The sequence below is a fragment of the Amblyraja radiata genome, chromosome 11 (genome assembly GCF_010909765.2).
Source record: "Amblyraja radiata isolate CabotCenter1 chromosome 11, sAmbRad1.1.pri, whole genome shotgun sequence".
In the NCBI taxonomy this organism is placed as follows: Eukaryota; Metazoa; Chordata; class Chondrichthyes; order Rajiformes; family Rajidae; genus Amblyraja; species Amblyraja radiata.
This window is the reverse complement of record NC_045966.1, coordinates 12,304,673-12,317,995: the sequence shown is the minus strand read 5'-3', so window position 1 is coordinate 12,317,995 and position 13,323 is coordinate 12,304,673. Positions and strand designations below refer to the sequence as shown.

Sequence of the window (13,323 nt, the reverse complement as noted above, 5' to 3'; positions counted from 1 at the left end):
GTATCAAGAAGTGGGAGAAATACTGTTCGGATACAGGAACCACCTATTCAACCACAACAGTCACCAATGTACTGGAGTTCCTGGCAGGCCTTTACCACAATGAAGGACTCAGCTAGAGCGCCATCAACACAGCCAGAAGTGCTCTGTCTGTCTATTTAATACAGGCACCAGGACAACAGGCAATGGGGTCCCACCCGCTGGTGGTCAAACTCATGAGGGGGATATTCAACTCTAACCCCCCTAGACCTAGGTACACCCATATCTGGGATGTCAGTGTGGTCCTGACATACCTCAGGGGATGGTCACCAGCCAGGTCCCTCACGCTGGAACAATTAACTCTCAAGACGATCATGCTGATGGCACATGTGTCAGCACAAAGAGTCCAGTCACTTCACCTTTTACGACTGGACAACATGATCGTAACTCCAGACCATGTCTCATTTACTATCCAGGGGCTGGTCAAACAGAGCAGGCCTGGAACATCTAATCCAGTCATGGAATTCTGGGCCTACCCACCAGAACCATGGTTATGTGCCATGACCCACCTACTGTACTATATAGACACAACTAAAATCCATCGAGGGAGTGAAAAAGCCTTATGGGTCAGCCACAAGAATCCTTATGATCGGGTGACGAGCCAAACCATTTCTAGATGGCTCAAGCAGGTGCTGAAAGCTGCTGGTATAAATACTAATATGTACAAATCTCACTCCACCAGGGCAGCATCCACGTCGGCGGCTAAGAGAATGGACGTACCAATAGACCACATCCTGGCAACAGCGGGGTGGTCTGGGGAAATAACGTTCAGAACTTTTTATAATAAGCCATTGGCAAAACCTGCTTTATTTGCAGAGAAAATATTACAATCTGCAAAATATATAATATAAGCCCGGGGGAGCAATTTGTTTTTGTTATTGTTAATAAATACCATTATTGTTTTTACAAACAGATTCATTGGTTGATTAAGATAACACACTTCCTCCCTCAAGTGACTTCGGCAGTGAGTGAAGTATGAACTGTTACACGGTTTAAAATCACAGAGCTTTAAAATCTTCACGTAGTCACTCACGTGACTCCGAAGTAAAATATTAAGATTAAACAAGAACTTACCAGTTTGAAGTTTGATCTGTATTTTATGAGGAGTTACAATGAGGGATTAAGTGCCCTCCGCTCCCACCCTCAATAATAGAGATCAAACTGGTATCTAAGCTCTCCTTTTCTTTACTATGTTTATTTCAATTACTGTGTCTGTCTGTGATTCCACACCGCTGCTTTGAAGTATGTCGCGCATGCGTGCTGGACAGGTTCTTCACGTAATCCCTCATCGTAACTCCTCATAAAATACAGATCAAACTGCAAACTGGTAAGTTCTCGTTTAATCTTACTATTTTGGTGCATGCTTTTACCTGCAGAAAAACAACTAGCACTACAGGAAGTTACAGGAATTCCTTTTCTGACCTTATTGCTCCCCAAGCAATGACCCACCAACGGAAACAGTATGAAGACAGACAAAATATGCCGGAGTAAATCATCGGGTCAGGCAGCATCTCTGGAGAAAACGAATAGGTGATGTTTCGGGTCGAGACAGTGAGTCTGATAAAGGGTCTCGACCTAAAACGTCACCTATTCCGTTCCTCCAGAGATGCTGCCTGTCCCGCTGAATTACTCCAGCATTTTATGTGAGTCTTCTATGTAAACCAGCATCTGTAGTTCCTTCCTACACAAGGGAAATGGTACCCTGTTTTCTCAATAGTCTTTGCAAAAATATAGGAGTTCCTAAATAGATGCATTATAGGCACAAGCTTACACTGAAAGCAATCTTACCTGCCACGCCACCAGCCAGACACACAGATAATAGATTAGGCGTCGTACTCCCCTCGGGCATCATCCAGTCACACAGCAACATGTAGGGGACAAAATACAAACAATATCCCGGAATATCTCTGAGATACATGGCTCCAACACCTCGGTACAGTCCAGAAATCCCTTCGTTCCGCAGAATTCTGCTGATGCAGTGCACAGGGCCCCTGTACAGAGGCTGAGTGTTCACTGCAATCGAGTGAATGGAGCCAGCGCCAATCAAGTTTAATTTAGCTGTGGAGATGTAAAACATACTTAGTCGAGTCCCAAAACAAAATTGTCATCAACAATAAAAAGCTGTAGAAAACATTATAACAAAGGCGAGACACAGAAATATTAGTGCCCATGGCAATATTTAACTTTGCTGAGATTAGAGATGCAGCGTGGAATCAGGCCCTTCGGTCCACCGATTCCGCGATGGCCAGCGATCACCCGTACACTAGTTCTATCCCACACAATAGGGTCAATTTTACATAAGCCAATTAACCTACAAACCTGCACATCTCTGTGATGTGGGAGGAAACCTGAGCACCCGGGGAAAACCCATGCGGTCCCAGGGAAAATACACAAACTCTGTACAGACAGCACCCATAGTCAGTATTGAACCCAGGTGTCTGGTGCTGTAAGGCAGCGAATCTACCACTCTACCACTGTGCCACCTTAATCATAATAATATATAATACTTAATAATATATTTTGATTGAAAGAAGAACAGCTTATTAAACGTGGTTTTCCTGTGTAAAAACACATTTATGAGGAATGATTCAAACCTCACCGACGAATGAATCATGATAATTAGTTGGTATTCAGAAAGAAACAAAAGCTGGAGTAACTCAGCGGGACAGGGAGCATATCGGGAGAGAAGGAATGGGTGACGTTTCAGGTCGAGACCCTTCTTCAGACTTTGGAAAGGATGGAAGTTTATCAAAAAAGTTGAAGATCAAAATAAGGGGTTTAGAGCATTAATGACTGTGACTATTGCCAGAAATAAAAAAAAAAGACTTGATGCACAGCGGTATAGATTTAGATTTATTATTGTCATGTGTACAGTGAAAAGCTTATTTTGCATGCTGTCAGATGACACTATATATAAACACATTTAAGCCAAACTCAAATATGATGGCTAGAGTGAAGGAAATAATACATAGTGCTGAATATAGTTCTCAGCATTGTAGTGCAACAGTTGCAAAGAAGTAACATTGAAATCGTATATAAAACACATTAAAGGGGCATTTAGAATGACATATATCACATAGGTTTCTGAGTGTGTGGGAGTGCATTAGGGCGGGCAGGGAGATTGTGGGACATAGAGAAAAAAGCAAGAAACTAGATGATTGAGAGTATTTAGCGAGTATTTCATTGGCAAGTAAAATCCAAGTGTCCAGAAACGCATAGGGAAAATGAAAATTGACACAGACAGTAAAAAATGCTACAAGTTAAATGCATTGCATTGCATAGACGTGTCAGAAATGCGATGCAATGCACCTCCAGATTCAGGCACAGTTTATTTCCAGCTGTTATCAGCAACTGAACCATCCTATCAACAAGTAGGGAGCGGTCCAGAGCGGAACCTCACTGGAGACTCTCGGACTATCTTTATATGGGGTTATCAAAAAATGGTGTAAATACCATGAGGAGACAAAATATGATATTGCCTTTGTGTAGGAAGGAACTGCAGATACTGGTTTAAATCAAAGAAAGACACAAAATGCTGGATTAACTCAGTGGGACAGGCAGCATCTCTGGAGAGAAGGAATGGGTGACGTTTCAGGTCGAGACCCTTCTTCAGACTGATATTGCCTTTATTAACTGATGTGTGAGGGACCAAAGCAAGTCAGTTATTTTTCCTAAATATATAGCCAGGCCTTGGAAGAACTTGTTTTTGATTCCAATGTTGCACATGCGCGTTGTCCTCAAGCTGGAAAGGGTGTAGAGATGATTTACAAGGATGTTGCCAACTCGAGGGCCTGAGCTATAGGGAGAGGTTGTGCGGGCCAGGACTCGACTCCTTTTGATTATTGCATTATTGAGAGAAGGATCAGTCTGAAGAAGGGTCTCGACCCAAAACACCATTCATTCCTTCTCTCCAGAGATGCTGCCTGTCCCGCTGAGTTACTCCAGCATTTTGGGTCTATCTTCGATTTAAACCCACATGGTACAGCAGTTGCACCGCAGCTGACAGGAAGGCACTACAACGGGTGGTGAAAACCGCTCAGCACATCATCGGTGCCCCGCTCCCTGCCATGGATGCCCTCCACCGAAAACGGTGTCTGAGACGGGCCGGGAAAATCATCAAGGACCCCTCCCACCCTAACCATGGACTGTTTGCCCTCCTCCCATCAGGGAGGTGGTACAGGAGCCTCAGGTCTCGCACAAGCAGGATGAGGAACAGCTTTTTCAATAACACTATTACACTGCTGAACTCAGAGTCCCGTCACTAGATATCTCCCATTTGTATACAGTATTTGCCTATGTACCAGTTTTTTTTCTCCTAATCCATCCACATTCCACACATTGTTAACCAGTACTCTTTTACTCTATTGTATGCTTATTCTGTATTTTTATTTTCTACTTCTACTATCTTGCACTATGACTATGACTAGACGCTAAACTGCATTTTGTTGTACCTATACTTGTATCTGTGCAATGACAATAAAGTTGAATTGAATTGAATTGAATCTGCAGTTCCTTCCTACACATATGATTATTGTATCATCTATTTCACCTATAATGTCGAAGAAAATAAAATTGTATTCAGTGTAGAAGCAGGCAAGGAAATTAAAACAATGCAGATAGGGAGAGTGAAATGTGTAAGAAGGAACTACAGATACTGGTTTAAACCTGCTCTCAAGAGATGCTGCCTGTCCTGCTGAGTTACTCCAGCTTTTTGTGTCTAACTTAGGGAGAGTGAGATAGCTAAATCCAGCAAAAAAAAACATGAAGTTATCTGTTGTCCATCCATATTATTTGAATAAAACTATTAAATGAAATAGGCAACGTTTCGGGTCGAAACCTTTCTTCAGACTGAAGGAGTCTGAAGAAGGGTTTCGGCCCAAAACGTTGCCTATTTCCTTCACTCCATAGACGGTGTTGCACCCGCTGAGTTTCTCCAGCACTTTTGTGTACCTATTAAATTAAATGTTCGTTTGTTTATGTAGAACATGCACTTTTTAGAATGTTAACAAAAACAAGATGTTACTGAAGGTAAGACAATTTATTTTCTAATTCTCTTTACATTCCTATAATTCACAGTTTATACATTTGGACATAAACAAGTCTAATGATACATGTGAATCCAGGAAACTAAGATGAGATCAGTTGCCAAAAATGATTGCAGCAGAAAATAAAATGACTCAGAAAGACACTGTTTGCAGATTTAAAGATACCAAATAAACAAAACATATATAAATAACAGCAACTGCTGTGTATCCTGGTAAAATTTAATTGCACCTTGTGTTACTTTTAAAAGGGAGGATTCGATTATGAAAAATACTGTCATAACAAATAGTGCTCTCCATACTGGTACACGTGTAGGAAGGAACTGCAGACGCTGGTTTAAACTGAAGGTAGACAGAAAGTGCTGGAGTAACTCAGCGTGACAGGCAGCATCTCAGGAGGGAAGGAGTGAGTGCCGTTTAGAGTCGAGATCCTTCTTCAGTCCAACATCTCTGGAGAGAAGGAATGGGTGACGTTTCGGGTCGAGATCCTTCTTCAGATTGAAGGGTCTTGACCCGAAACGTCACCCATTCCTCCTCTCCATAGATGCTGCCTGTCCAGCTGAGTTACTCCCAGCACTTTGTGTCTGTCTTCCATACTGATACACTGTGTGCATATCTATTATATGGATTGGTCGAACGAGCTGCCAGAGGAGGTAGTTGAGGAAGGTGCTACCACAAGGTTTAAAAAACATTTAGACAAGCACATGGATAGGACAGGTTTAGAGGGATATGGGCCAAATGCAGGCAGGAAGGACTTGTGCAGATGGGACATGTTTGTCGGTGAGGGTAAGTTGGGCCAAAGGGCCTGTTTCCACACTGTATGACTCCATGACCTCTGTATCAATACACTATATTGCATAAAGTCATGACCGGAATTGATAATGTGAATGCACAGTCTTTTACCCAGTTAGAAAAATAAAGAAGCAGAGGCCATAGCTTGAAGGTGAAAGAATTAATAGGTAATCGAGGAACGACTTTTTCCACTCAGAGGATGGAAGGTATATGGAATGAGTTGCCAGAGGAGGTTGTTGAGGAGGCACTATAGCAGCATGTAAATGACAATCTGATAGGTGCGTGGTTAGGAAAGGTTTGGAGGGATATTGACCAAATGCTGGCAAATGGGATTGGCTTAGATGGAGCATCTTGGTTAGCATGGACGAATTGGATCGAGGACTAAATGGTTCGGCAACTTGAGTACCCAGGATCGAAGAAGACTGCATAAAATGGTGGACACTGCCCAGCCCATCATGGGTGCGGACCTCCCCAGCATCAAAGGGATTTGCAGCAGTCGCTGGCTCGAAAACGCAGCCAGTATCATCAGAGACCCACACCATACTGGCCACGCTCTCATTTCACTCCTGATATCAGCTAGAAGATACAGGAGCCTGAAAACTGTAACATCCAGGTTCAGGAACAGCTTCTTCCCTACAGCTATCAGGTAATTAAACACTACAACCTCCAAATAATCTCTGAACTACAAAGACTTGGGGACATTGGTTTGGTCTTTTTGCACTATTATTGATTTTTGTTTGTTTTCATGTGTATGTATGTGTATATGAAATATATGAAATAAAGGTTCGGTACACCATATATACATATGTACTGAATGTGTAGGAAGGAACTGCAGATGCTAAACTGAAGATAGACACAAAAAGCTGGAGTAACTCAGTGGGACATGCAGCATCTTTACAGAGAAGGAATGGGTGACGTTTCAGGTCTGAAAAAGGGTCTCGACCTGAAATGTCACGCGTTCCTTGTCTCCAGTGATGCTGCCTGTCTCGCTGAGTTACTCCAGCCTTTTGTGTCTATCCATGTATATACTGAACTTTTTTTCTGTTTATTATATTGTTTACAGAGCACTATGTTTACATTGAAGATAGACACAAAAAGCTGGAATAACTCAGGTGGCCAGGCAGCATCTCTGGAGAGAAGGAATGGGTGACGTTTCGGGTCGAGACCCTTCTTCAGACATATGTTTACATATTCTGTTGTGCTGCTGCAAGTAAGAATTTCATTGTACTATCTGGGACATACAACAATAAAACATTCTTGTCTCTTGAGGGGCCTGTATGACTCTATGTCTCCATTGCCATAGAGAGCCCCGTGCTTATTCCATAAAAATGAACTTGTGCAGTCCTTACCTGACCCCACCGTCTGAGTCTGCATCTGCAGTCTGATCTTGACCAGGTCCACTGGGGCACCGATCGCGACTGTGACCAGACCCACCACCGCGCTGGCAGCAGCCACATCAGACAGGGCTGGGCCTCGGCGACTCTCTTCACCATAGCGATACTCGCAAATGGCCCTCTGCGCATTGCCATAGACACCCAACGCCACTGAGTTGTACACCGCGACGCTGGCTAACGGGAAAGATAGGCCTTTGAAGAAGCCAGCAACCTGGAAAGAGATTACGGTGTTTAGAAACATAGAAAATCGGTGCCCTTCGAGCGAGCACCGCTGTTCAATATGATCATGGCTGATCATCCAAAATCAGTACCCCATTCCTGCTTTCTCCCCATATCCCTTTGTTTCATTAGCCCTAAGAGCTAAATCTAACTCTCTCTTGAAAACATCCAGTGAACTGGCCTGCACTGCCTTCTGTGGCAGAGAATTCCACAGATTCACAACTATCTGGGTGAAAAGGTTTTTCCCCATCTCAGTCCCAAATGGCCTACCCCTTATTGTTAAACTGTGACCCCTGGTTCTGGACTCCCCCAACATCGGGAACATTTTTCCTACATATAGCCTGTCCAATCCATTAAGAATTGTATTTGTTTCTATAAGATCCCCTCTCATCTTTCTAAATTCCTATGATATAAGCACAGTCGATCCATTCTTTCATAATTGTTACAATTTTTACAGTGTAAACAGCAATATGCACCCGTTCCTTTATGATCAGTTAAGGAAAATAATAATTATTATTATTATTGTTATTTTTAGATAATGTGATATTTAAATAACATGATCTTTTGTAAAAGGAAAACATGTCTTTATCTAATAATAATGAGATAAAGCCTAATGGGCCTGTCCCACTTTGGCGAATATTCAGCGGACTGCTGGCGACTGTCAAGATGCCGTTAGTCGCCTGAAAAACTGGGAACTGGAACGGCGACTGTCAGACTGGAACACACAGACAAACACATCGCAAAGGCGGGGGCAGGGCAAGCGGGGGGAGCGCTGACTGAAATTCACACGGTGCAAAGCCAAGGTGATACAGATACAGAACAGAAAGGTTGGCGCTGTAATTAAGACGGCTAAAGCACAGTGTACGGTAAGTCCTTTAAAAGAAGGGGGGGGAGGGGGGAAGAAGGAGTGGAGACAACTTTTAAGAAGCCAGCAAATTAATAAGCCAGAGATACACATCTGTGAAGCCCGGCGGACATTTAACATTACCGGTCGGTTTTCCTTGGTTCTGAAAACTCCTGCTTATGTTTATTTTCCCCAATGAGCCAATGAAAATGACCGGTCAGCAAAGGCGATTAACTAAAACTACTTATGACTACCTACGACTACCGATAACTACATGACGACTCCACTACAACTGCACCTATGACTACAGGATTATCCATTATCTCCATGGCGAAAAACTTGCGGCGACAATACTGAGGCCGCGACTAGTTCCCAGAATGCGGGAACTTCTCGCAACCATGAAGAAGACTCGCCAGAGATCACCAGCGAACATGTGGCGAGCGCAGAGTCTCCTGCACTCCCCTAAAAAGTTGCCTAGGTGGGACAGGCCTGTTAAGTTTTCACTTTAAAAACCACCTTATTTAAATTTCCCATTATTATATAATACTAATAATATAAAGACTTATATGTTCATTTTTAAATATCACATTATTTGCATAAAACATTATCAAATAATAATAATAACAACAATGATAAAGACTTACATGTTCATTTTTAAATATCTTCAGCGCACATTGGACTGTGTTACTGTAGCCATGTCCGGCTTGCAAGCGGGTCTGAAAAATAATTAACTTTGAGGCGTAAATGAGGACACAGCAGGTAACATATAAAGTGTTTTCGTGAGCTGTTCTTTGAATGTTGGTGCTTTGGCGACTTCAAAGGGGATCCTGTTGAGATACCAAGTTAGCGTCTCCGTGTTTCCCCCACACAGTTCGAAAGCCTTGCTCGGCGTTAGAAATACAAATGGAAATTTACCTTGACGGTGTCGAGGGGGTGGCCAACGATCACGCTCGCCGCTCCTACCACGAAAATAAAAATCGTCTGAGTCACAGTAAAAATTTGAAACCTTCCTTCCACTACAGTAAAACGGAGATTACACTTCAAAGGCACCTCAGTGGCTGTGAAGCAATCGCTTTTCCACATCCCGAGGCCTTTAAAAAATGCTATAATACAAACAAGTCATAGAGTTATACAGCACAGAAACAGGCCCTTCGGCCCAACACATCCATGCCGCCCAAGATGCCCCATCTACGCGAGTCCCACATGCCCATGTCCTTCTAAAATGTTCCTGTCCAACACCACTTTTAGGGAACTGTGTACTTGAGCTTGTTGATCCCTTTGCTCTACAACACTCCCCAGGGCCCAACTGTTAATTCTGAAAGACCTGCCCTAGTTCGACTTCACAAGGGATGCCATTTGCCAATCCCCACCACTTGCCCAAATGATCAAGATCCCTCTCTAATTCTTGCTAATCATTCTCACTGTCTACGATACCACCTGCAAAGTTACTCATCATGCTTTATATATTAGCACATATAGCATATCTCAACAATGGGCCCAACACAGACCCCTGAGGCACACCATTAGTCACTGGCGCCCAGTCTGAAAAATTAAATTTCCACCATCACCCTCTGCTTCCTACCACTTAAACCAATTCTGATTCCAGTTTTCCACCCTTCCCGAGGTCATCTGTTGCCGGCTCTGTTTTGTTCTGGCCTTCTCTACCTTTCAGTCTGAAGACGGGTTCCAACCCGAAACGTCACCTATAGCTTTTCTCCAGAGGTGCAGCCTGACCTGCTGAGTTACTCCAGCACTTTGTGTCTATCTTCTGTATCCAGTTGATTAGCTCTCCCTGCATCCCATGCAATCTAACCTTCCAGGGCATACCTTCACATAGTGACTTATCAAAGGCCCATATAAACAATGTCTACGATCTTGCCCTCATCAACCTCCTTAGTAACTTCTTCAAAAACCTCAAAAATTCATGAAACATGATTTCTCATACACAAAACCATGACGATTTTCCCTAATCAACCCATCTTTCCAAATGTATGTATATCTTATGTATATATCTTAGCCATAAAAATCCCCTCCTGGAACTTGTCTACCAGAGAAGTTAAGTTACTGCTCTATAGTTCCTAGACTTTTCTTTACAACCTATCTTAAATCAAGCACACGTTAGCCATCTCCAGTCATCCACACCTCACCCCTATATAACAAAGATTAATGTATCTCAGCCAGGACTCCCACAACTCAAGAGTTAAGAGTGCTTTATTGTCATATGTCCTGAAATGGAACAATTAAGTTCTTATTTACAGCAGCTCAACAGATATGTAAACATAGTACTCTAGCTTCCCACAGTGCCCGCCTGGATATACCAATAGAAACAAGGAACTGCAGAAGCTGGTTTACGAAAAAAGACACAAAATGATGGAGTAACTCAGCAGGTCAGGCAGCATCTCCGGAGAACATGGATAGGTGACGTTTTGAGTTAGGGCCTATCTTCTGACCCGAAACTTCACCTATCAGGTCAAAGAGCATCTCTGGAGAACATGGATAGGTGATGTTTTGGGTCAGAAGAAGGGTCCCAACTCAAAACGTCACCTATCCATGTTCTCCAGAGATGTTGCCTGACTTGTTGAGTTACCCCAGCACCTTGGAGATCAGGCCCTGGAGATGTATCTACATTCATACATTTTAGGACATCCAGCACCTCCACTGACATCACCATTAACTTTTCAATGTACCCCAATCCTTCCTTTCATGTCTTTCTGAACGGTAAAAGCAGAAGATAAATATTCAAGGCCCATGTCCCTTGGGTCCACACATGGCTCACGCTGGCGTCTCAGGGTCTATATTCTCCCTCTTCCTTTAATATCTGTATACAATCTCTTTGGACTTTCATTAATCTTATCTGCCAGAGCTATCTCATACCCCATTTTGCCACCCCAGTTTCTTAAATATGCTCCTCAATCCTCTATACGCCTCCAGGGATACACCTGATCCAAGTTGCCTATATCTGACACTTAACTCTGTGTAGCAAGGAACTGCAGATGCTGGTTTAAATCGAAGATCGATGCAAAATGCTGGAGTAACTCAGCATCTCTGGAGAGAAGGAATGGGTGACGTTTCGGGTCGAGACCCTTTAACTCTGCTTTACCGACTCGAAGAAGGCTGGTGCCCCTACACGCCACCTCTCCATTCCTTCCACAGATGCTGCCTGCCCCACCGCGTTACTCCAGCACTTTCTGTTTTGCTCAATATCTCTACTTATCCGAGGTTCGTTGCTCCTGCCCGCCTTGCCCTTGCGCTTGGCTTAACAGAAGCACGCATGCCCTGAAGTCTCACTATCTCGCCTTTTAAAGGGGTCATCTACTCTCCGGACTTGGCTTTCGCCGCAAACATCCTACTCCAAGCAACTTCTACAAGTGTGGATTGAAATTTATTTGCCACCTAGACCAAAGCTCTTAGAGCAGACCTAGACGACGTAAAAACCAGACAAAGAAACTTGACACCGAAGTGACCGCTTGGAAATAAATTAACTTGAGCCAAAAGTCACCAGAAGTTCCAACTAATTCCATCTAATGATGGAACTAGATTAATGACGACCTCATTAATTTAATTTGGCATCGTACTTTAGATTTCTGTGCACCACTACAGATTGCATTACAAGCTTTGCACAAGGCTGTTGCTTTGTACCCTCACTGTTGTATTTATTACTGTACAGACACCACATGTTTCACGCGGGGGTTTTGTGCTTAAAAATCTGCACGTAATACAAAAAAACCCATAGAACTGTAAAAAAGGTGCTGTTACCTCCGATCCATCCAGCGATGAAATCGTCGAGCTGAACGCTAGCCATTTAACGCCTATCACAGGGTGTCTAAGCGGCGACCTGGCTGAATAAGGGAACTGGATGAAATTCACCGGCTGCCGCCACACTTTGCGCTTGCTCCCCAGTCTCACTTTTTCTTTGCAGAGACTCGGCTCCGGGCAGCAACGAGACAGGACGGTCTGTGGGCACTCTGGCGCCGCCTCCACTGACTGACTGAGTCGGAGATTCAACATCGCTGGAGACCGGGCGGAGAGAGCTGGGGGCGGGAGCCCGGTTCGGCTTCCAGAGAGGGTCCAGTGGGAAGAGAGGGCTCGGGTGATACAGACTAAAGTGGGAGGGAGGGAGGGAGGTGACGGAGGGCGACTGGCACATGTATTTCAAACCCGCCTTGTGCTCACATTCCCAATACAAAATGCCACTAAATCTTTCTGCATTACCCCGAAGCAGCCTCTTCTCTCACATCACCCCACTCCCCCAGTCTCCAAACACTGCCTGCCCCGCTGTGTAACAACGCCAGCATTTCGTGTCTATCTTCGGTGTAAACCAGCATCTGCAGTTCCTTCTTACACGAGTGATATTTCACTGGTTCCTTATGTGGATGAAACTTACAACAAATTATTCAGATGTTCAGCCACCTTTATTTCCCCAACGTGTTCGAAGCTTATGGATAGGTGTGGGGTCCGGTTTTATTCATGAGCAAAATAGCTCCTCTACCCTTAAATCCTGCACGGTCGTTTTTCCCCCCGTACTGCATCTGTTGTGGATGAAGGTAAAACGAGCACTGGAACAATGCTGTTGATGTTTCTGCATGGTCGTCCACAGAGCATTGATTTCCCAAAACGCCATCCAGGAAACTGCAACTACAGAAGGACTTTTTCCAGCCATGACATGTGTCGTGTTGTTTCCAGTTGAATGTTAAAACGCATCGTTCAATCTGCTGGAGGAACTCCGCCGGTGAAAGTAGCGAGTCAAGAGTGGTCATATATGGGGCAGGGATTTAGATTCTTAGATCACTGGGATCTGTTTTGGGGTAAGGGGGAACTGTACAAAAGGGACGGATTGCATCTTAACAGGTGTGGGACCAGCATTCTGGCAGGCAGGTTTGCCACTGCTACACGGGTGGTTTTAAACTGAATAAGGGGGGTGGGGTGTCGAATGGGATAGTGGAGGATGGAGTTAAAGGGAAAGGGTTTCTTAAATGTGTGAGCGTAGAGACAGAGG

The 13,323-nt window shown here is 43.9% G+C and overlaps 1 protein-coding gene across 4 annotated transcripts in view; it reads right to left on the bottom strand.

Moving 5' to 3' along the window:
* slc25a48 (solute carrier family 25 member 48) overlaps positions 1–12,422 on the bottom strand; it is a 41,425-nt gene extending 29,003 nt beyond the window's left edge. The window contains exons 1-6 of one of the 4 annotated variants that reach the window (XM_033029335.1): positions 12,084–12,417; positions 9,243–9,286; positions 8,980–9,043; positions 8,894–8,901; positions 7,220–7,475; positions 1,825–2,094 (exon numbers count right to left, since the gene is read on the bottom strand). In XM_033029335.1, coding sequence (XP_032885226.1) covers positions 1,825–2,094; positions 7,220–7,475; positions 8,894–8,901; positions 8,980–9,043; positions 9,243–9,286; positions 12,084–12,129 — 688 coding nt within the window. In that variant the 5' untranslated portion in view covers positions 12,130–12,417. Of the gene's footprint in view, positions 1–1,824; positions 2,095–7,219; positions 7,476–8,893; positions 8,902–8,971; positions 9,044–9,242; positions 9,287–12,083 lie in introns of all 4 variants that reach the window. The other 3 variants (XM_033029334.1, XM_033029337.1, XM_033029336.1) reach the window with 3 other exon arrangements.
* Between the last annotated feature and the right edge of the window lie 901 nt (positions 12,423–13,323).